At 42.0% G+C, this 23558-nt stretch overlaps 1 protein-coding gene across 1 annotated transcript; it reads left to right on the forward strand.

Annotated features, from left to right (window-relative positions):
- The first annotated feature begins 2213 nt into the window (after positions 1-2213).
- On the forward strand, positions 2214-22650 carry klf5l (Kruppel like factor 5 like). The gene is made up of 4 exons (XM_055942995.1): positions 2214-2505; positions 12069-12990; positions 13222-13281; positions 20158-22650. The coding sequence occupies exons 1-4, from the start codon at positions 2368-2370 to the stop codon at positions 20334-20336; spliced, it is 1299 nt and encodes a 432-aa protein (XP_055798970.1). The 5' UTR covers positions 2214-2367; the 3' UTR covers positions 20337-22650.
- Positions 22651-23558: the final 908 nt, after the last annotated feature.

Consider the following 23558-nt stretch of genomic DNA (forward strand, 5'->3'; position numbering starts at 1 on the left):
CTGGTTACTGATCAAAACCTTAGAAAAACCTTGACAAAGTACAGGCTCAGTGAGCACAGCCTTGCCATTGAGAAGGGTAGACACAGGAAAACCTGGCTCCCTGTAGAGGAAAGGCTGTGCAACCACTGCACAACAGCAGAACCTGAGACGGAGCTGCATTTCCTGACAAAATGTCAAAAATAATAAAACAATTAGAGAGTGTCATTTCCCCAAATTTGAAACTCTTATTCAAGGTTTCAAAGACCTCTCTGATGAGGATAGGCTACCCGTCCTGTTGGGGGAGGACGCAGAGAGCTGTGGGTTGGCAGCGCACTACAATGCTGCCTGCCATAAGTTGAGGGACAGGTGTCTGACAGACCAATCAACCTGCACATGTACTCTACTGTATGTTTATTGGTTATTGTTGGAATGTATGGTTTATATTGACACTTAGTTATTGTTGTTACTGTTGTCCCGTTGACCATTTTGATTCTCATTTTTATATTGTAAATAAGCTTTGGCAATATGTACATTGTTACGTCATGCCAATAAAGCAAATTGAATTGAATTGAATTGAATTGAGAGAGAGAGAGAGAGAGAGAGAGAGAGAGAGAGAGAGAGAGAGAGAGAGAGAGAGAGAGAGAGAGAGAGAGAGAGAGAGAGAGAGAGAGAGAGAGAGAGAGAGAGAGAGAGAGAGAGAGAGAGAGAGAGAGAGAGAGAGTCTGGTTTCTTCTCTTCTTCCCACACTACTTCCCCATCCACAACTTTCAAATGGATGAATGAAATATTACAATATCTGCTCACCCTCTCTAACTATCCACATATGCACGCACGCACAAACACAATTGAAGTGGTTGACCTGGTTTCACCTTTGTCTAACTACAAGATGTAGAAAGATGCTCACCATTGAGTTTAGATGCTCACCAACCTGATAAAACTACAATACATACTATGACCTTACATTATTATGCATAGACATTACTTTATGATGTGTGTAGTCAGTGTACAACACATGCCATTATGCTGTGTATGTACCCTAGTTGGTATTTGCATAATTAATTTACCTGGACAGACATTGGTTTCCCAGACAAACAGAACATGGTGGATCCTTATTTACCTATTATTTTATTATTATTATTATTATTTTGATTTTATTATTATTATTTTGATATTAAATCATGCACCTGTCTGGAGATGCAGTAGATGGAGGACTTACCTGTACAGTAGGATGATGCCTTTACCTAGTGACAGCCAAACAAAGTTAACTTCCTTCCCGTTACTAGTCGCCTCTTACCCGAGTTACTCTGTTACCTGTATAACTTCTTACCTGCATTAACTTCTTACCATATGTATCCCTGGTTCTATTCCAAGTGTAATCCAAGTCTTGGCTTAGACTTCGGGGCGGCAGGTAGCCTAGTGGTTAGAGCGTTGGGCCAGTAACTGAAAGGTTGCTGGATCGACTCTCGAGCTGACAAGGTAGATATCTGTCGTTCTGCCCCTGAACAAGGCAGTTAACCCACTGTTCCTGGTAGGCCGTCATTGTAAATAAGAATTTGTTCTTAACTGACTTGCCTAGTTAAATAAAGGTTATAGTAAAAAAAAAAAAAAAAATGTGTGCCTCTTGTATCATGTTTATATCAGAACCCTGCCAGCATTTACATCACGTTCTAGATTACAGTGTTCCAATTCTAAAGCACAAGAATGCCAATCTACCACTATTACGACGCAATATAAACACCATCCTTTTCTAAGACCGGTCCGTTCTCACAGGAACTATGTTACATTTATCTGAGTCCTGAAGCAGACATTTTTTAGCCCATGTTTAAGGTCATATTTTCAGTTTTCTATGAATATGTTGTGACAGCCAGTTCATTATTTACTATGATTCAGGTTTCACTGGCTTTTCTCTTCCTACTGAAACACACGCACACACACAAACCCTCAGGGAAACAAATATGTGTGTGCGTTTGTGTGAGTGCGCGTGTGTGTGAAATATCTATGTTAAAACTGGGCTATATGCTGTTTATGAACTAAAAAACATGCTTGCTCTTGCAACATCATTCCCCTTTCTCTCTCCTTCTCCATTCTGTTGTTTCCTCATCACCCACGTGAAAAAACACCTACGGCACAGGTGATTGGGGTAGAGGACACTCCCTCGCTTGAATTGGCTAATGTTTTTGTCAATCATGACTTCCAGGTCTCACTTGGCTTACTTGAGCGCAGGTTAAATGACCTGTGAGCCAGTGAGGGATTTGGAATTACTGCGCGCACCTGGATCCGACAACGACGCGCTTATCACGCAACAGTTGTCAAATCTATATGTACTTTACATAAGTTATATTTATAAAGGAAGCGCTATTTGAATACGTTTTTATCGGAGAGATAACTATGGCAACTAGTATAGGACTGGCCATGAATCCTCCACACACAGAAGAGAGGGCTGTTTTCACGCAGCTGAAACCTGTGCGGATGTCTGGAGCCGACGGCGCAGAGGACTCGTCCGTGTTTGAGGAAGTGAAACCCGCGGTGAGAATGACATCTTAACCCAGTGGAGGTAGCCCAGGTGCGGCCAGGGGCTCCACGGTATTCCGCCCTTCTCCTGGTTCATATTTTGTAGTCAGTTGAACAGTGGGACACTCCCACTCAAGAAATAGCCTCAATGCGAAAACTATAGAAATGGATCGTTCCATTCAGATGTCCTTCGCTTATCTCCTATCACAATAAACCTATTCGTGTCATGCAAAACAGTGAATAACGTATTTTATTGTTCTTGAGAGAAAGAGCACATGTAGGCCTATTCAATATACAGCATTGTCCATATTCCAAAAAAGTTAGCCTATGGAAAAGCCTATAGCATTGTTACCCACGCGTTACTCGACGCAAGCACGATTCCATAGCCTACTAATAATGTTGTTGAATAGGCCTACAAATTGATTCCTATTTTTTCTGTTCAAGATTTGTCAGGTCTGTTCATTATAAATGCGTTTCATTCGTTTGAAGATTGTTTTATAAATATATGTATTTATTTAGCTGGCACTTTATCTCTGTGCACTAGAAGCGAATAGGGTTTTAAAGTTAATCATTTGACTTAGCTCTGCGACAAATATTTTCTTATGGTTCAAGACCAAACGGATGAATTAAACCCTTAATTTGGCCACGTTTTTCTTATACATATGCCCATATTATTATTACCAATATTGGTCAGCATTTGCACATGCAGTGACAACATACTCCACGTTCCCAGTAGATTCTCACTCATCATATTGTGCGTTCTTTATTGTGAGAATTGAATTTGCCTTGCAAAGATCTGTCTTTCCTGCTGATTTTGATTTTAAGAGGGTGTGTGTGAGGTGTACCCCAGATCCCCCCCCCCCCCCCTGCAGGTAGTTCAGTTCCCCTTCTGGTGTCGTGTTTCCCCAGCAACATCTGGCTGAATCTCAACCACTGAATGGGATCTGAGGGTGTCCAGTTACCGTTGATGCTCTGTTTTGGTCGAGGAGATCACTTTAGAATTCACAGCAGTTAATTGATGTGGATTTATGTTATCACATATAGCCCCTGGTGTGTTTAACCTAGTTATGATTGTCATTTACTGTCTTTCTTCATGGTTGGATTTAGGCTAATGATAGACATAATAGGAATATGGCCCATTTCCTTGCAGACAATATTGCAATCAAACGTTCAAGAAGCATAGTTTTACTTTTTGAAATGGAACTCATGAAGTTGATTAAGTTACTATTCATTATTAGTAATTAACGTGGCACCACTGTATCAACAAGAGAGGGCACTGTCATTAGGCTAGTTTCTCTAATATATGCCCACATTCCCTGAAGGACAGGGCACTGGGTTCATATTAACTAAATATAGGGCGATTTTGCCTCAGAGACATGTTTTAAAGTGAATAATTTTACTTAGCTCTGCGACAAATATTTTTCTTATGGTTCAAGACCAAACGGATGAATTAAACCCTTAATTTGGCCACTTTTTTCTTATACATATGCCCATATTATTATTACCAATATTAGTCAGCATTTGCACATGCAGTGACAACATACTCCACGTTCTCACTCATCATATTGTGCCTTCTTTATTGTGAGAATTGAATTTGCCTTGCAATGATCTGTCTTTCCTGCTGATTTTAAGAGGGTGTGTGTGTGAGGTTGTGTGTGAGGTGTCATATAGGAATTGATGATTTAAGGCAGTCTAATGATGTTGCCTTCCCTGCACTGGAGATTCTTAAATCATTTTTCCTCAGCTGTTAACGTTCCTTGGATAAATCTGGCCGACAAAGAACCATTGAGTTAAGTATGGGGTTGTTGAAGGGTCATCGATGATTCTTCAGAACTCTAAAGGGATCTGGAATGTATGTGTCCCTTTCATAGCACACAGCAAATTTGGGCAGTGTTAACTCAATCAAATCGGATGTTATTTGTCCCACGCTTCGTAAACAACAGGTGTAGACTAACAGAGAAACGCTAACTTACCGGTCCTTTTCCAACAATGCAGAGTTAAAGATAAATATTCAAATAGAAATAGAGATGAGGAATAAATACACAGTGAATAACAGTAACGAGTAAAAATAGCATGGCTATATACAGGGAGTACTAGTACAGGGGTACGAGGTAATTGAGGTAGCTATGTGGAACTAGTGTTGATTTTTCAGTGTAACATTTCTAGTGTTGATTCTAGAGTTAAAATAACACTGTAAAAGGTTAAATGAAGACTCTGTGGTGTTAATAACCATAGGTGAACCAAAACCACAGCCAGAATTATCATATTTCCTAGCATGCTCTGTTGCAGTGTAACGGCGGCCTTCCGTCTCTTCACTAGAAGAGGGGGTGAAACAGGGATCGGACCAACACGCAGCGTAGCCAGTGCTCAACATGTTTAATTAAACAAAAACAGTGAACACTTACAACGAACAAAATAACAAAAAGTGGCAAACCGAAACAGTCCTATCTGGTGCAGACAAAACACAAAGATAGGAAACAACCACCCACAATCCCCAACACAACACAAGCCACCTATATATGATTCTCAATCAGGGACAACGATTGACAGCTGTCTCTGATTGAGAACCATATTAGGCTGGACACAGAAACGGACTAACTAGACACACAACATAGAATGCCCACCCAGCTCACGTCCTGACCAACACTAAACAAGCAAAACACATAAGAACTCTGGTCAGGACGTTACATGCAGGATGGTTTTTTAGAATTGTTTGATTTTTATCTATGTTTTTGCATGTACATTTATTCATTAATTAATCTTATGCTACTCACATATAAATAACATCAATTTTTCTAAACTATTACGTGGACTCATTGTACCCGTTACCTCTCTGATGAGGATAGGCTACCCGTCCTGTTGGGGGAGTACGCAGAGAGCTGTGGGTTGGCAGTGCACTACATTGCTGCCTGCGCACTACATTGCTGCCTGCCATAAGTTGAGGGACAGTGTCTGACAGACCAATCAACCTGCACATGTACTCTACTGTATGCTTATTGTTATTGTTGAATGTATGGTTATTTTGTCCCTTGGTTATTGTTGTTCCGTTGACATTTTTTATTCTCATTTTTATTTATATTGTAAATATCCAAAATAAGCTTTGGCAATATGTACATTGTTACGTCATGCCAATAAAGCGAATTGAATTGAATTGGTTGTTTCAGTTTAGATGTTTAAGGTAGTCTCATATCTTAGTCTTCCTAACCCTGGCAGTCCTAAAAAATATATCTAAATGTTGGATATCCCTACTCTGGCTGGATTCCAATAGGATTTACACATCACTTGGCAAATCATCATAGTATGACTTGCAGGCCTGATGTGACCTGTAAACTATGAGTTTCAGGCCACTGTATTAGGGTAAAACTAGGCCCTTAAACCATATTTTGAAGGCCTAAGAATTTCTGTCTGGAATTTGAGGCCTAGGAATTTCATTTTAATGACAACATATTCACTTGAATTTCACTTGGTGAAGGCCACATGACTAAACATGAATTAATGCAGCAACCATTCCTCTGTCCCTAGGAAACACAGTCATGGGTGATACTGGTCACGCTAAAATTCACTCGAAAGGCATCCTGGGAAATATTCAAATAAGGCTTAAAACCCTAAAGCAGGGCTATTAAAATCCGGTCCTGGAGGGCTGAATTATTTATGGTTTGAGATATTTGTATGGTTCTTCAAAGAACCATCCAATTCATGGTTCTTCAGAGACCCTAAAACAGTTCCCCTATGGCATCGCTGGCAAGAAGCTTATTTGGTTCCAACTAGCTTCTTCATTTTTTAAGAGTGTGGCCATGCCTGTCGTGACAGCGGTATGCAGTTAGACCTGTCTGTACAGGGCCCTGCTCTATGGGGCTGTTAGTTAGGCTGCTCCATTTGCTTTGTCCTGACACATATACCAAACTTGCCAAATGCTATCACGGAAGAGGATTACATTAGAAATAAGTTGCACACTTTCTTGTGTTTATCCTCAATGATTCTTAAATCATTTAGTACGTGTACGTTGTTTTAAATGATCAAATGAACGAAACCAAAAAAAAACTAGGGCGTTTATCCCTAATCTATCTCTATACTGCTCGGGGCAGGAGGTGGATGATACAATACCAAGCCAGGGAAAGTAACTGCAGGCCAGGGGAGAAAAGCTGATGGATGAGCCTACGTTTCTCTGTAGTTGGCTACTGTTATGAACCTCCCGTCACTGCGGTTGAATGTGCTCAAGTCAAAATGGTATTCCAGTGACCTGATCCGATCTAATGAAGCGCTGTAGTTCCATTGTGTAAAGACCTATAGAAAATGCCGCCCGGTTGCACGGACGCCATTTAGTTACATGGGATTTGTAGATATATTGATGCGGTTACCTGTACCTGCGCAATAATTACAGAGGAATGAAGGAACTTTAGAGACAGAATTTGGACCTATCGCTCTAAATTCCCCGATTTGTTGTTTTTGGTCACAGTCAGACTTAAATAGGTAACTTTAGAGACATCATTTAGACACACTTTTCAGATAGTCAGTGGGGTTTAGTTTGACTAGCCATTTGACTGCTAATGCAATACAGCCCATTTGCATCGGGTCTACAGGTCTGCCCCATTCTCCAACAGTCACCTCTGGCACACATCCATATAACTACACTAGCTAGTGAAAGGAAAGCAAAAGTGTTTGGAGGGAACGGTGTATTACTTTTTAAATTCATCTGTTTCATTCATTGATACATTGATGTTTATTTGTGTGTTGTTGTATATATTCTATCCAGCATGTGTTTTTATCTCATATTTTTAGACTCGATCAGTCAGAATCTTGAGAAGTGGACATTTCTATTTTGAGCAGGAGATTTGCGCTGTCTCATTGAGATGAGAGGTGAGTTGTATTGTGGGTAAACAAAGCACCAGGGAGTTGCACCAACAGGGGTGATGCCGGGGGTGTTTCCCCACGAGCAGCCATTCAATGGTACGCTCGCTCCAGTGCCTTATCATCATGGTGGGACACAGATCACGCTCTCTGTAGTAAGTCGACTAGATGCTTGATACTAGACATGATAGGCTTACAGTACCTACCTATCTACTGCAGTGCGTCGACTTTACCATGACCACGTTGAACACTTGTTAGAATGCTCGCTGAAAGCGTTTCGCTTCCCAAGTGTGCTGGTGTTTGATGTGTTAAAGATGAGTTTATCTCCTTGCTATTCTCTTTTTGTGTAAAATGTAGTTTGGTTAATTGATTGATTTGAATGCTGTGTGTTTCCAGCCTGCTGTGGCAATCCTTCTCTAAAACCAACTGAATCCTTTGTGGCTTTATGAAGGTTCACAGTGTAGACAGTGTAAGCACTCACTTGTGTATTGATGAATCTCTCCTCTCTCTGTTTGGGGTTTTGTGTCATCAGCCCTGTCAATTAACAGACGGTATATGGCCAGACTATGCTACACTACCAGTCAAACTCTGTGGCCAGACAACACATTTCATTACCAGTCACAGTGGTTTCCCATACGTCTCAATATTCATACTCCATGGCCAGTCTAAACAAGTCCCAACGCTTTGACTTTCTTTGACCAGACTGTATGTCACCACCACCAGTCAACAGCAGTGGTTGAAAAACGACCCAATTGCTATACTTGAGTACAAGTAAAGATACCTTAATAGAAATGTTACTTGAGTAAAAGTCTAAAAGTATTTGGTTTTAAGCATAGTTAAGTATCAAAAGTAAATGTAATTGCAAAAATATACTTAAGTATCAAAAGTATGTCATTTCAAATTGCTTATATTAAGCAAACCAGACGGAATATATACAGTATATATATACAGTGTGTATATATATATATATATATATAATTTTTGTTACGGATAGCCAGGGGCACACTCCGACATAATTTCCAAATGAAGCATTTATGTTTAGTGAGTCTGCCAGATCAGAGGCAGTAGGGATGACCCAGGGATGTTCTCTTGATAAGTGCCTAAATTAGACCATTTTCCTATCCTGCTAAGCATTCAAAATGTAACGAGTACTTTTGGTGTCAGGAAAAATGTATGGAGTAAAAAGTACATTATTTTCTTTAGGAATGTAGTGAAGTAAAAGTGCTCAAAAATATAAATAGTCAAATATAGTACAGATACCCCATAAAACGACTTAAGTAGTACTTTAAAGTATTTTTCCTTAAGTACTTTACACTACTGGTCAGCAGTCTAAGTCTAGGTTTCCCAAACTCGATCCTGGGGTGCCCTCTGGGTACACATTTTGTTTTTGTGCCCTAGGGAAAACACCAAACATGTGCCAGGACCGAGTTTGGGAAACCTCAACAATACTCATATGACACTACATTGTTTTTCACAAACCACGATGACTGATTGTCCTCAAAGTGACGGTCCTAAAAAAGCCAAAACAACCCGTCTTATCATCATGCCAGTAGCCATAAAACATAATTTCGGTATCAAAGGTTCTCCCTCTCTCTCTCTCTCTCACCCCCCCCCCCCCCCCCCCCCCCCCACACCATGGCTATCAGTCATCGTTTATGGAGATGATCCCAGGAAACATACACACCATTTCCTAACCCACTGTTCCCCAGGCACGGTGGATGTTGATTAAGGGAGCCCTCTGCACCTCTCTGGTTCAGAGGGGTTGGGTTAAATGCAGAAGACACATTTCAGGTATTTCCCTTTAAGAAAGGATCATTAGTGAGGAGACAGAACCATTTGTCTGTGGGATATCCTGACCCCTGACTTCTGAGCAGGTAGGGAGGACGACAGTCTATTGGCCACAAGGAACTCTTGAGTGGTGTTGTTGGATGCTGATGTAGATATTAGTTGCAGATAGATTTGCATGGCTAACAATGGTCTGAAAGGCATTTTTATTGCATTATCGTATTGTTGGACGGCATAGTTGCTATAGTTACTCATAGTTAACCTTGGTGACGTGGTATGAAATGTGACATTAGTCATCTTTCATTGCACAGTATTGACTTGGCTGGTATTTTGACTTTAGTTTAATATCTAAGCTAAATATCTGAACTCAAAATCACAGTCATGGTCATTAAGTGTGAAAACCCCCCCTGGGTGCATCCCAAATGGCACCCTGTATACCCTACATCGTGCACAACTTTTGACCAGCCCTATGGGCCCTGTACTATGTAGGGAATAGGGTGCCATTTGGGACGTAGACCCTGACTCTACCCCATAACCCAGAAAAGAGCTGATAAGAAGTTGACTCTTTTCTTCTCTTCCCTCCTATTCTCTGTTATCTGGGCTTTGGCGTGTAGCAGTTGTCTGGTCTACAATCATTAACAGACTCAGTCTTGGGCCAGGGTTTAGCGGTACTCCATTCTTCTTCTGATACAAAGGGGATGGACAGAAGAGTTGGCGAGAGGGGAGGTGGCGAGAGGGGTAAGGGTAGAAGGAGAGGAGCCAGGTTTGTGTTCATTTGAACACACAGCAGAAAAAGTTTGACAACATTTTGCAACAGAAAATCAACGCTTCTTATTGTAAGTCCCTCCCGATGTCAGTATGTTTTCTTCCATTTGTTGCCTAATGAACAGGATCCAGGGCACTCAGGCCAAGTGGAGGCTGCTGAGGGGTGGACGGCTCATAATAATGGCGGGAACAGAGCAAATGGAATGGCATCAAACACCTGGAAACCATGTGTTTGATGTATTTAATATCAATCTACTGAATCCGCTCCAGTCATTACCACAAGCACGTCCTCCCCAATGAAGGCACCACCAACCCCCTGTGCTCAGGCCAGAGGGGGGACACTGCCAAGGGCGCTGGGTTAGCCTGCCTGCCAGGCACCCGAATAACACAAGACCCGTTTGTGCCCTGTCCTGAAAAGGAGCTCTCAATACAAATAAAAAGAAGCCATTTTCCAGTTAAATACTTGGTTTTACGTTTCAGTTTCTCTCCCTGGTCAGATTGCACTGATGTCAGAAGGGACTGTGGGGCAGAGGTGCTTGAGAGAGACGGTGGGGTTCACTAGTGATAAATGGCCCATTTATATTCTGGAGGCACGCACACACGCACACACACACACACACACACACACACACACACACACACACACACACACACACACACACACACACACACAGGTTGAAGTGCCCATAAAACGATAGGCCTTCAAGAGTGTGTGTATAAAAACACATCAACACTCGGGTTGCTAGGGAAGAGATTGGGAAATATATAATGCAGCCAGTGTTGACATAGCTGGCACTTCAAATAGCTGTGGAGGTATAATAGGCCTGATGAAATGTCCTCTCCCCTTCATTGTACCTGCTGTTGGGTTAGCCATTATGTACAGCTGGATAGAGCCTCAATATATCAACAGCTCATTGAATCATTTGTACACAACCAATTGGCTGGGCTTTGCCTTGGATTGGCTCTTTGTGCTCCAGTGTTTGGCCTCAGTAACTCATAGAACCGAAAGGGGTGTGTTTGAGTTGCAGCACATTTGATTTAGGCTACGGTTCTTTATTTAGCTGGCATTCATTTGTAACTTTCCCAGTAAAATAGTACTAGCTTAATAAGTCCTCGTTTTGCTTCTTGGGATTCATTTTACCAAGCCCTTAGGTAAAACATAGTATCTAAATGAAAAGCTAGTCAATCATCTATAGTTACAATGGGCTGATGGTTTAGTTTGGAGAACTTTCAGTTTTTCTCTTTCATGTATCATCTCTTTCCTCTCCCTCTGTAATCTGAAATGATCTAGCTGTCCCATGACATCTCTGGTAGAATCAAATTCGTTCTCTCTGTTCTATTTATAACTGCCAGGGGAGGCAGTGTAGTGTTTGTGTTCGCTCCTTCTTTCTCATGCCCTCACCTTTGTTTTGGCTGTTTGTTTACTTAGCTAGCTAGCACTGCACCCTGCACAGACATGTCCTGTAGGACTGGCAGAAGGCTAAGTAAGCCATGGCTAGACGAGGGAGAGAAGAGAGAGATGATAAATGAAAGAGAAAAACATTTTAAAAAACAGACAGGACCGGGCCTCAAAAGTCACTCTCTAGTAGTTACAGTGTAATTGTTTCTGGTGGCTTTTCTGCGTTAAAGGACAAACACTATGTATTGTGTCTACTTTTTAAAAATCTTTTCCCTTTTTAAGTTACCTTGTAGCAGCACACATTTTAAGGCAGTCTTTCCATACATCTTTCACTCCATCGTTCCCTCCCTTCCTCTGATTCTTCCGTGGCGGTGAGCCCCATTTGGTAGGTTGGAATGTGAGGAATGAAAGGGGGAGGAAGGAAGGAAGGGAGAGAAGTTGGATGCTGGGAGGAAGCGAGTCCTGGTACCACCAGTTCTCCTGGCGTCTCTCTAACTGACACACACCCAGACAGACTGAGAAACGTTAGTGACAGATACCTCTAGCTTATGTACCTGTGCCATGTCCCTTCCACCTTTTATACCAACACAATCCCACACAGTGACAGAATCAATAAAAAGCAACTACAGGTTTAGCTGAGAGGGTTTTTAAAGAAATTGAATGAAAAAGTGCATTCGTACCCCAACAAGAGACTCATCCTAGATGCGTGAGTGCCTACCTTTTCAACGTTGGCTCTGTATTGAAACACGGCTCACTCTCTCTTCCTTCTCTCTCTCTCTAGATCCGGTTGGAGATGGAGAAATACCTCTCCCAGCCCCCAGGCAGCCTCCTCATCCCTCCCTCCATGGCCCCCACAGACAAGAAGAACCGCAGGGAGAGCGCCTCGTTGGTGGACGAGTACTTCTCAGAGGAGAAGCCCAACACGGCCCCGTACAGCGTCAACATCAACCTCATCCTCCCCAACACCACCCACCTCCGCACTGGCCTGTACCGGCCCAACAAGCCTAACCAGCAGCAGCACCAGGCCCACCAAAATCACCTGCTCCAACACATCAAGACAGAGCCGGGTGTGGATGTGCCTGTGCCCTGCTCCATACAGACCATCCAGACCTTGCCTGACTTCACGTCTGTCTTCAGCATGCCCCAGACCGTCAACACCATGTTTATCAAACCCGACATGGCCGCCGGTGGCCACCCAGTTTCAGACACACACACAGAGCTGTACATTGGCCCCCAGAAACCACAGGTCTACCAGATGCCTGTTCCTGTCAGTGGAGCTGACCTCACAATGACCCTCTCCCACAGCAGCCAACCAGGGACCGGCGGAGCCAGCAACGGTAGAACCATGATAAACCTGAACAGCGTCTCCTTGATGACGGTGGGTCACGGCGGTGGTGACTCGTCGTTTGCGATGCCGGAGCATTTCTACCACCACCACACCACCGCATCGCCCCAGTCCCAGCCCCACAGCCTACCTCCCTCACCCCCCAACTCCCAGCCGGGTAGTCCTGAGAACCAGGCAGAGCTGCTCACCCCTCCTCCCCCCTACCAGGCCTCCACGAGGCTGGGATTGAAGGTCACCCAGATGTCCCACCACTCCATGCTCATGGCCCACGGACAGGGGGTGCTGACGGGACCCAGGTACAACCGACGGAACAACCCAGAGCTGGAGAAGAGACGGATCCACTTCTGTGACTTCCCAGGTGAGCCCCCTGATACTGGATGAATGAATGAATGAATAAATGCTCCCAAAGTGCCCTTAGTCTTTAGCTAATGTGCTAAAGACTAAACCGTGTATGGTCACAGATACAGGAGATGAGTTTCATAATTCTGTTAGTTTGCTTACCGAGACATGGTGAAATGAAATACCGTAGAGGTCAATGTTGAATACTGCTCCATTGTCAGTGCAGTGATACATCTCTTTTCCCTTGTAGGCTGCACCAAGGTTTACACAAAGAGCTCTCACTTGAAAGCACACCAAAGGACACACACAGGTAAGAAAGAGTAACTTCCTCTGTACACTTACACCAATAGACAGACAGACACAGACACATGCACGTGTACAGTACTGAATAAGGAGGCCATAATGAGACTATATTGGTTATGTCGAAGGCTTGAGACCAAAGCAAAAACATGGAGGCACTATGGACTGGGGAAAGAAGAGAGACAGATGAGAGAGAGAGTGTTCTAAACTTTCTTAACAGATGTTTTCTTATTGTGCTAATGCATGCCCATGCAAGCCATACCAGGTTTCCCCCAGCACAGAGAAACAGAGAGGAATGGAGGGAGGGAGAAAACACAGTTGTGGTGGACTGGGCCAAAACCTGTTCCTCCTGCTTTTCACTCCCTATTCAGAGAAAAGAGGGGAGGAGCAGGGAGGAGGGAGAAAAGAGGGGAGGGGAGCTGGGATAAGGAAAAGAGAGAAGCAGTTTCGATGTAGTCACTTCTGTAAATGGACACCTAAAGGCTGACAATTTTAGGGATTATTCATTCAGAGGATGAGCGACAAAACAGAATGAAGATACAGTAGAATCTGGGGAAAATAACCTGTTGGATGCCATGATGGAACGTATCCAAGCTCTGAGTAGCCTACAATCTGATTTCACTCTCAGTCATCCAACCAGTCAATGATAGACCTGGGGCTGTATGGCAGGTCTATCCTAAATCAGCACTCCCTCTCTGAGTCTCCTGATACATACGGCTCCATGTCGCTCACATGTCTTGGGAACTACTAAGTCTAGACACTAGATACTTAACCATATGGCCTCTTCTTTTGTAAATATTTTCTTTTCAAATATGGCCCATTGTGTGTGTGACTGAGGCATACCTGGCAGTTCACCATGTACAGATGTCTCTTTTGTTTCTGAGATATTTCCTGCTGCATTTACCCACTTCATAAGTATCTACTGTAGTCTAGTCAAGGCCTATCCTATATAACTGCTGCTGTACACACCTTTTCTATTCATATACGGCCCATAATGTCTATGCACACCATCATATACAGTACCAGTCAAAAGTTTGGACACACCTACTCATTCCAGGGTTTTTCTTTATTTGTACTATTTTCAACATTGTGGAATAATAGTGAACACATCAAAACTATAAAAGAACACATGGAATCATGTAGTAACCAAAAATCAGTTAAACAAATCAAAATATATTTGAGATTCTTCAAAGTAGCCACCCTTTGCACACTCTTGGAATTCTCTCAACCAGCTTCGTGAGGTCGTCACCTAGAATGCATTTCAATTAACAGGTGTGCCTGGTTTAAAGTTAATTTGTGGACTTTCTTTCCTTCTTAAAGCGTTTGAGCCAATCAGTTGTGTTGTGACAAGGTAGGGGTGGTATACAGAAAATAGCCCTGTTTGGTAAAAAACCAAGTCCATATTATGGAGAGAACGGCTCAAATAAGCAAAGAGAAACGACAGTCCATCATTACTCTAAAACATGAAGGTCAGCCAATCAGGAATAGTGAAAGAAAGTTTCTTCAAGTGCTTGTCGCAAAAGCCATCAAGCGCTATGATGAAACTGGCTCTCATGAGGACCGCCACAGGAAAGGAAGACCCAGAGTTACCTCTGCTGCAGAGGATAATTTCATTAGAGATACCAGCCTCAGATTGCAGCCCATTGAGATGCACACGTTGTCTGTTTCAAGAGAGATCAACTGATGATAATCTAGTGCCATCGATGGTTGCAATAGGCCCCTTGTTATCGGATTCTATTCCAATAGGGAACATTCTGTAGGTCTCCCGTTAGCCAATGAAAGGTGTGAAAACCCATAATAATGTGTTTCCGTGGCTGAGTTGATGAGCAGATTTGGGCCATCAGTTGATTGACAGGTGTAGGCCTACTGTAGTATGATAAACTTTCCTCCAGTGTGGATGCTGACCCACGTTTTATAGTTAGGCTATGGGAGATTTGTCGATATAGTTCGGGTCTTTGGTGTGGATTGTAAGCCTGTGTTGTGTTAATATTTGATTTTGTAAAGCTGTCAAGATGTTTATGCATTTGTGCCTGTACAAAAATGATTTTGTTGAGCTGACCCTGTAAATTATTAGACTATTCTTTTTACGTCTTGAAAACATTGAAATAAATGTAATTAACTCGTGGGCCTAATTTAGGCTCAGGCTGGTCACTAGATCTCCTAGCACTCGTGGGGATGAGAGGCGGAGCGCGCTGCTTAGACCACTGAGCAAAGGAAGTTCCCGACGCTCTAGCAAGCACTAAGAACGCTATGAATACTGACGATACTCAGGCACGTCGTTTTTTTATCGTTTTTTTGTAGGCCTTCCCCAAACCATAGCCCGAACCTTAAGCACTCGGGAATAAAACTGTTAACCTTTGAGCTGTTTCTGTTTTAACCTTGGAACCACGTGGAATGAATGCATCAAAAGTAGACGTATCTCCGAGTCAAAAGGGCAGTGGGTTTGATTCGAACCCGACTCTGTCATTTAAAAAAAAAAAAAATATTAAATAGTTTGACACCCCTGTTTGTGATACCATTTTTAAATGACCGTTTATCTTTTCCAGTCATGAAGACATGGGTATACAAAATGGGTCAACTTTGAGGACCTCTAACTTCTAAACGTTTTGGCATTCAAGTCCAAAAAGTTACTTTCTTACCACTTTTAGTACGGGCAAATATGTATAAAAAGTTTTGTTCAAATCAGTAGGGGTGAGGTCAAAAAGTGATTGAAATCAAGTGGAAAGACCCCTTTTTCACCCGATTCTACATGCAAAATCAGTGCGCTCTCAGTTTGCAAATCATGTTCAGAGGTGTAAGTACTCTTGGCAAGCAAATGGTATTGGTGTGTCGGAGCAGAGTAGCCTACAGTACTACAGTGCATTGGGAAAGTATTCAGACCCCTTTCTCTACATTGTGTTACGTTACAGCCTTATTCTAAAATGGAGGAAATAAAACATGTTCCTCATCAATCTACACACAATACCCCATAATGACATTTTTGCAAATGTATAAAAAAACAACAACAATTGATTGGACATGATTTGGAAAGGCACACGCCTGTCTATATAAGGTCCCACAGTTGACAGTGCATGCCAGAGCAAAAGCCAAGCCGTGAGGTCGAAGGAATTGTCCGTAGAGCTCAGAGACAGGATTGTGTCGAGGCACAGATCTGGGGAAGGGTACAAAAAATGTCTGCAGCATCAAAGGTCCCCAAGAACACACTGGCCTCCATCATTCTTCAGTGGAAGAAGTTTGCAACCACCAAGACTCTTCCTAGAGCTGAGCAATCGGGGGAGAAGGGCCTTGGTCAAGGAGGTGGCCAAGAACCCGATGGTCACTCTGACAGAGCTCCAGAGTTCCTCTGTGGAGATGGAAGAACCTTTCAGAAGGACAACCATCTCTGCAGTACTCCACCAATCAGGCCTTTGTGGTAGAGTGGCCAGACGGTCAAAGATAAAAGTAAAAAATAAAGTCAAAATAAACAAAACAAAAAGTAAGTTTGAATGACACTGAGGGGCAACGCTGTTACATCCGGTGCCTGTTTGCCTGAGGCTGATGCCGCGCAGGTGCTTGTACGCGTGTACACATACGCTCCTATTCAAACACACACACGTACACACACACACACACACACACACACACATGTAAATAGTGCCACACATGCAGTCAAACGTATACAGTTGTCCTTACTGTTTTGATTTTTGCTCTCCTTGATGTCTTTTGTTTTTGATTTGTTTGTTTTTTCCTGTTTCTTCTCCTTAGTTTTTCTCTTTTGATAATTTTGTTGGTTATTGGTGCATTGGAGGATAGTGGGTTGGGCGTGGGGAATGAAGGGAGAGGAGTCTTTTTTTGGAGGGTTGGTGGCCTGGCAGTTGGGAGCTTGGGCCGGTGGCCAATTGAACATCTCTGGAGAGACCTGAAAATAGCTGTGCAGAGATGCTCTCCCTCCAACCTGACAGCGCTTGAGAGGATCTACAGAGAAGAATGGGAGAAACTCTCCAAATACAGGGGTGCCAAGTTTATAGTGTCAAGAAGACTCGAGGCTGTAATCGCTGCCAAAGGTGCTTCAACAAAGTACTGAGTAAAGGGTCTGAATACTTATGTAAATGGAATATTTTTTTTATTTTTAAATATATATACATTTGAATTAAACCTGTTTTTACTTCATCATTATGGGGTGTAGATATGTGTGTAGATTGATGAGGGAAAAAAAACAATTGAATCAATTTTAGAATAAGGCTGTAACGTAACAAAATGTGGAAAAAGTCAAGGGGCCTGACTACTTTCCAAATGCACTGTATCTAGCTGATGAGGCCCCCTGCCCTCTTAACAAACATCAACAGTTTATAAAGCTGCGAGGCTCACAAAGGATGTCCCGTGGATGGTTTATGGGCTTCACAGAGAGCTGGGACTGTTTGCTGTCTTTCAGTAAAACCGTGTAGGCACCATCATAAAACAGACAATGGCTCTTCGGGAGAGAAAAGTGTGTGTGTGTGTGTGTGTTCTACGTACGTGCAATATGTGGCAATGTTAGGCTGATAAAAAACTCAACCGTTGCACAACTGCCACCTGACCAAATAGCTGAAGTGTATTATTGTGATGCTGTCAGTTAAACAGCTCCCTTATCTAGGCCTCAGCGACATTCACAGTATCACAGCCCTAACCTGTGTTTTGGAGAACAACCAATTGCACCTGACCCTCTGTTAGCTTGTTTTGAGATGCAGACGTTGTCTGATTTGATCCCTAATGGCACCCTATTCCCTATATAGTGCACTACTTTTGACCAAAACCCTATGGGCCCTTTTTAAAAGTACCTCACTAAATAGGGAATAGTGTGCGATTTGGGAAGCAGGCAACATGTTTGATCTGTGGGCCTGTATGTGCAGGGCTATCTCATTATATTGTTTACCAATGCCATAATAATGGCAAGGAGGGAGAGGTGATGCTTTCGAACACCCCAAAACGCACACATACCTCACCCTCCACCCCTGACCCCTCTCACCCAATGCCCCCATAACCCTCTGGGCCCCTGCTTCAGTAGTGATTGTCAATTAGCTGTTTTTAATGAGTAATACTCTCTATCTAATCAGTACTCATGGCGTCCTCCCTTACGACAACAAAAACATGTGAAATGTGTAGTTGAAATGGCTGTTTTTGCAAGTTGAGCTTAAGTTGAAACTATATTTTCAACAGTAATTATGTTAAAACCACCTGTTCGCATGTGAGGAGAAGAGCATGTTTTCACCTCACAGGGGAAGAGCATGTTTTCACCTCGCATGTGAAATTGCAAGTTCACATTTGAAAAGCATGAACATGTGAAAATTACATTTGGAGTTTCACATTTAAGAAAACTCCACACGGGAAAATCTCACTTTCACATGTGGAATTGCAAGTTCATATGTGAAAAAAATGTACATTTGAAAATATAAATCTCACATGTGGAATTGCAAATTAACATTTGGGGGTGAAATAGTGTTATTCTCCTCACATGTGAAACCAGAGGGCGGCGTACAATTGGCCCAGCGTCGTCTAGGTTAGGGTTTGGCTGGGGTAGGCCGTCATTGTAAATAAGAATTTGTTCTTAACTGACTTGCCTAGTTAAATAAAGGTTCAATTAAAAATCAATTAAAAATACACAGTTTAACAGGGTGATCGAATGGTGTTCAACATACACACTCATGAACGCACATGAGGAACGGATTCAAGTAAATAAGGGTGTGAGCATACTTTTTCAAAAGTAAGAACGCTCGATTTATTGACACGATACTGCAAAACCATTTAATCTTATTGGCTTTTGGATCGTTCCACAGAAATTATTTGACATTTTAAGTAGAAATTGTGCACCGATATTGCATTATAAAAGTGTCCACCATCCTTGTCAAGCCCTAGTTATTGTGTTGCTTTTAACAAAGTAATTTCTGAAGATTATTATTTATTTCCTAGTGATTCCATCTAATCACATGTAATGTCTGTCCCTTGTTTTATGATCCACCCTGTTAAGTGAACTGTTTTTAATATGGTGAAACTACACCTTTCCAAATATTTGCTTCAAAAGAAACATTGAACATCTAAAATAGTAAAATCACAAAGTAAAAGCAGGTGAGCTGGCTCTTCCCTTTTGGGTCATTTTCTGGTGTTTTGTTGTGGAAAACTGAACGGGTTGAGCGTAAAACAAATGTTTCAACAATTTAAATTTTACCTTCATTTTTTCGGTGTAAAGCTTGCATTCAATTGCCCCTCCCTTGTTGCGCAAAACAAGCTTCTATTCCCCGTCACAAGAAATCGTTACTTTATTTGTCACTTTAAAAGGCCCCTGAAGTAGTCAATAGAAAATGTGTTTTTATTAAGTTGATCTTGCTCTATCGATCTATCCATCCATTTATTGCTTTGGAGTTTTATTTAGGAAGATATTCATAACTCTAGGGCAACAGTTTTGGGTCCTTTCGGGCTCTTTCTCTTTCTGTCCCCCCTGGGGAAATTTTTTCCTGTGTGTCAACATCAAAATCTTATCAAAGCTTACATTTAGTATCCATTCAACATGAGTTTACGCTGAACCCATATAATACTCTTTGAGTGAATAGCCAGATGTTGGTCGGGGATGTACCTGCTTTAACATGCCCACTGGTGTGTGTGAACAGTGTGTTTGGCAGTATGTTTACCACACCCTGTTGAAGACATCACTGCCAACACAGTTGTGAAATAAATGAAAATAGTGAAATGAAGAATAGTCTATAACTCTCATCTCTTTCTCAAAACAACTGTACAGGATATTCTGCTCTCTCTCTGTCACATTAGAAAGTGTCACACATCCCTGTCTTAACAGCCGCACAGGCTTCACCAGTTTTGACATACCCATAGTCATAGGACAGACAGTGTATTTATGTCTTCTCTCTCTCTGTTTCAGGAGAGAAACCATACCGTTGCAGCTGGGAGGGCTGTGACTGGCGTTTCGCCCGCTCTGACGAGCTGACTCGACATTACCGTAAACACACGGGAGCCAAGCCCTTCAAGTGTGTGGCCTGCAGTCGTTGTTTCTCCCGTTCAGATCACCTGGCCCTACACATGAAGCGCCACCAAAACTAAACACACACACACGCACGCACACACGCTACGCCCACCTGAAGCATCACCAGAACTGAGGGACATCATCCTGAAGCCCCCAGAATGCATTGCACTGCACTGCATTAGGGCTGCGGATGGACTGCCTGACTGACGGACTAATCCTCCTTTTCAAAACTCCTTATCATGAAATATTTTACACCATCTACAACAATACAATGATCAAAATGTCTGCTCCTGATGTCACTACTATCGGGAGGTATGGACTTTCAAAGAAATAGCGGGCCATGGACGACCAGCCTCCAATTGCCCCACGTAATAATGGATGCACATTGTATGCCTGTATATATAGTTGTGTATAGTGTGTTGTTGTGTGTGTTTCTGAAAAAGCTAAGAATTTATTGACATCTATACTTGACTATTATTTTTTTTTACACATCTGCAGTTGAAATTTCATACCCAATCATGACAATGTTGGGTAATACTTTCAAGTCACATGAGCTTCCTTATATGGTAACATATATCTTCGTGACGAATCAACAGGATACTCTGGAAAACGCTTACATTCATAATAACTCGTTTCTATTCGGGTGCCTGAGAGCCTGGAGCGTTTAGCCATGTTTATTATTTCTTTCTGTAACCACGGAGACAAACCTCTTTGATAGGGGCTCGCAACATGACATTATCCCACATCTATTTCCAGTTTCATCTTCAAATAGTTTGTTCAACAGTTCATGCATGTATTATAACTTCTTATTTTTGATTTATTATGTCGTAATGTTAACTAGTCTTGTCCTGCAGCCTCACTATTTATGTATAATAATTACTGAGTTGAATTTACTACAGCTCAAAAGACATTAGGGAACCGCATTACTTTGAAATTAGAATCGTCCCCATGCAGATTTTGATATTTACAAATCAGTTGTTTTTTTTATTATGTATTGTAGCCTGATAAGAGTTGAATGAGTGTGTGTGTGTGTGTGTGTGTGCCAAACGATTAGAGAACATGTTTCATACAGGTTATCATGCTCAAAGATATTGGCAGCAGGATATGAGACAATGCCCAACCCCTCCACAGAAATGTCACATTTATTACACTATTAGTCACAGTAATGATTCATTAACACAATGAAGCTGGATGGACACTTTTTGACATGATTTTTATACATGAGGGCACATTCATACATATCGGTCAAAGCAGTGGACATACATTTAGGGGTGGTTTCCCGGATACAGATGAAGCCTAATTCCGGACTAAAAAAACTAAATAAATGGAGAATCTCCATTGGTGTCCAGGGAACTTTCCCTTTCTGCTGTCAGTTGTTTTTACCTGTCAGATATGATTGGCTGACCTTTTGGCCTTTGATAGTTGTAAGGCTTGTAATTGTTTACCCTAAGTTGCCCTTATACCTATGTAATAACTGTAGTAAAGGGTTTAAATCATATCAGTATGGGCAAATCCCCAGTTGGTTTTATACTCTGTGTCTGTCTTTCTGAATGGAATCTGTCTCTCCTCTCTTATGACCTTATCAATGTTTAGCATTCTTCCAGCCAGTTAAGCATTCTTCCAGACAGTACTGTCGGCTACCTTTTCTATAGCCTTCCCACTAGTACTGAGTTTCTGTACCTATTGTTGAACATGGAGGGACGAATTCCTGCCGCCCTAGTGGATGTACATTAAACAAGGCGGACTTCCTCTCTGGGTGGAACACAACGACGATGTGGACAAAAGTGCGCACTGCCCCATTCAAAAACAGACTCATTCCTTGCACATGCATGCATGTCGATCGACAGAGTGAAGCTTGTAGAAACCTTAAGCCTAGCCCTAGACTAAAAAGCACTTTGAATGGAGGTTGTTCATGAAGCAAGGTTTTTTTAGTTGAGGACTCGGAGTAGGCTAAATCTGGGTCCGGGAAACCATCTAGGAGTATTCGACACTTACGATGCCACTAAAATAATACGTTTCCGTCTTCCTGACAGAGAGACTGTTTTGTTTTAACTCACTGAATGACTCAAGCACTTCCTTCACTCTAGGAACAAGTTCTCTGTGTTAACTGCCTTCAATGATAGGGAGGTATGATGAATCACTGTATATACTGTCATTTTTTGAATAGAAGTTGTGAATATGTTTTTTTTTCTTCTCTAGTATAGGATCTTTTTGCTATGAACAAAAGGGGATTCTAGGTTGGTTTTTAATGGCTGGTTATTCACTCGGACACTTATTGTGTGTACGGTATGCAACAGAATCAGTTCTGTACAACTTTTTTGTGTATTTCATTCGTTTTTTTTTTTTTGTTTGTGCAAAATCCCGAAAGTGAATAAAGAGATTACAACTAGAGACCGTGTGTTTTCCTGTTGATGTGTTGAGGTGGGCCTTTCTTATATGTTTTATGCTCGGTAGGACTTTCTGCTCGTTATCTCAGTCTGCCATGAGATAGGCGGGGTGACTCTCAGTAACATTCACATGGAATGATTGACAGCATCCCAAACCTGAAAATGGGGTAAGTAGTTATTTGGACTTCCACTTTCATGAAAAGCATCTTCACTCAGAGTATTTGTGTTTGTAGAAATATAACATACAGATACACAGTTATCTAGTCCACATGATAGAGAAGCATCAGCATCCTTAAAACCCTAATACATTGCTTTGAACGAAATGTCTTCCTATAGCATTCAGAGTGATGTGCCTGTGCACTGCTGAATATGACCAAAGGGCAGGTTTCTCTTAGATCACTTGATATAAAAATAGTTTTTCAACTAATGGTCACATAAAGAGCATAACTTAATAGGTGAGATATTAACCTTGGCCTACAATTTCCATGCCCCCGCAGAAATCGAATTAACTTAATAAAAAATCCCCATCAAAGTCTGTTTAAGCTAGAGATTTTTGCATGGGCTGCGTCTCAATCCACCACATCCACCGATATTGCCCGTCTGCGGTGAAAGGTGGCAGAGCTAGAGCGGTGTTTGTCGACCATGAGACATCCTGAAGATTGGTCTGTAGCGTCCATACTGCTTGGCCTACTATTATGACACCTCTGTGGAAAGCTGAGACTCTAATGAACACTATGGTATTCTCAGTTTTGCTCTAGGATGCCCACAAGACTCATCTTAAGGTCCCTGGTACCAGTTTAAGAAATAAATGGTAGTACAGTGGATTTGGAAAGTATTCAGACCCCTTCCCTTTTTCCCCATTTTGTTGCGTTACAGCCTAAAATGAATTAAATAAAGATGTTCCTCATCAAT

Source organism: Salvelinus fontinalis, chromosome 13, assembly GCF_029448725.1.
Source record: "Salvelinus fontinalis isolate EN_2023a chromosome 13, ASM2944872v1, whole genome shotgun sequence".
Taxonomy (NCBI): Eukaryota; Metazoa; Chordata; class Actinopteri; order Salmoniformes; family Salmonidae; genus Salvelinus; species Salvelinus fontinalis.

What these genes read in the sequence shown, in the direction of transcription:
- klf5l (XM_055942995.1), top strand. Translation starts at nt 2,368, where the DNA reads ATGGCAACTAGTATAGGACTGGCCATGAATCCTCCACACACAGAAGAG. An exon ending in TTGAGGAAGTGAAACCCGCG is followed by an intron (nt 2,506 to 12,068) that starts GTGAGAATGACA and finishes CTCTCTCTCTAG; the next exon opens with ATCCGGTTGGAGATGGAGAA. An exon ending in ACACCAAAGGACACACACAG is followed by an intron (nt 13,282 to 20,157) that starts GTAAGAAAGAGT and finishes TCTCTGTTTCAG; the next exon opens with GAGAGAAACCATACCGTTGC.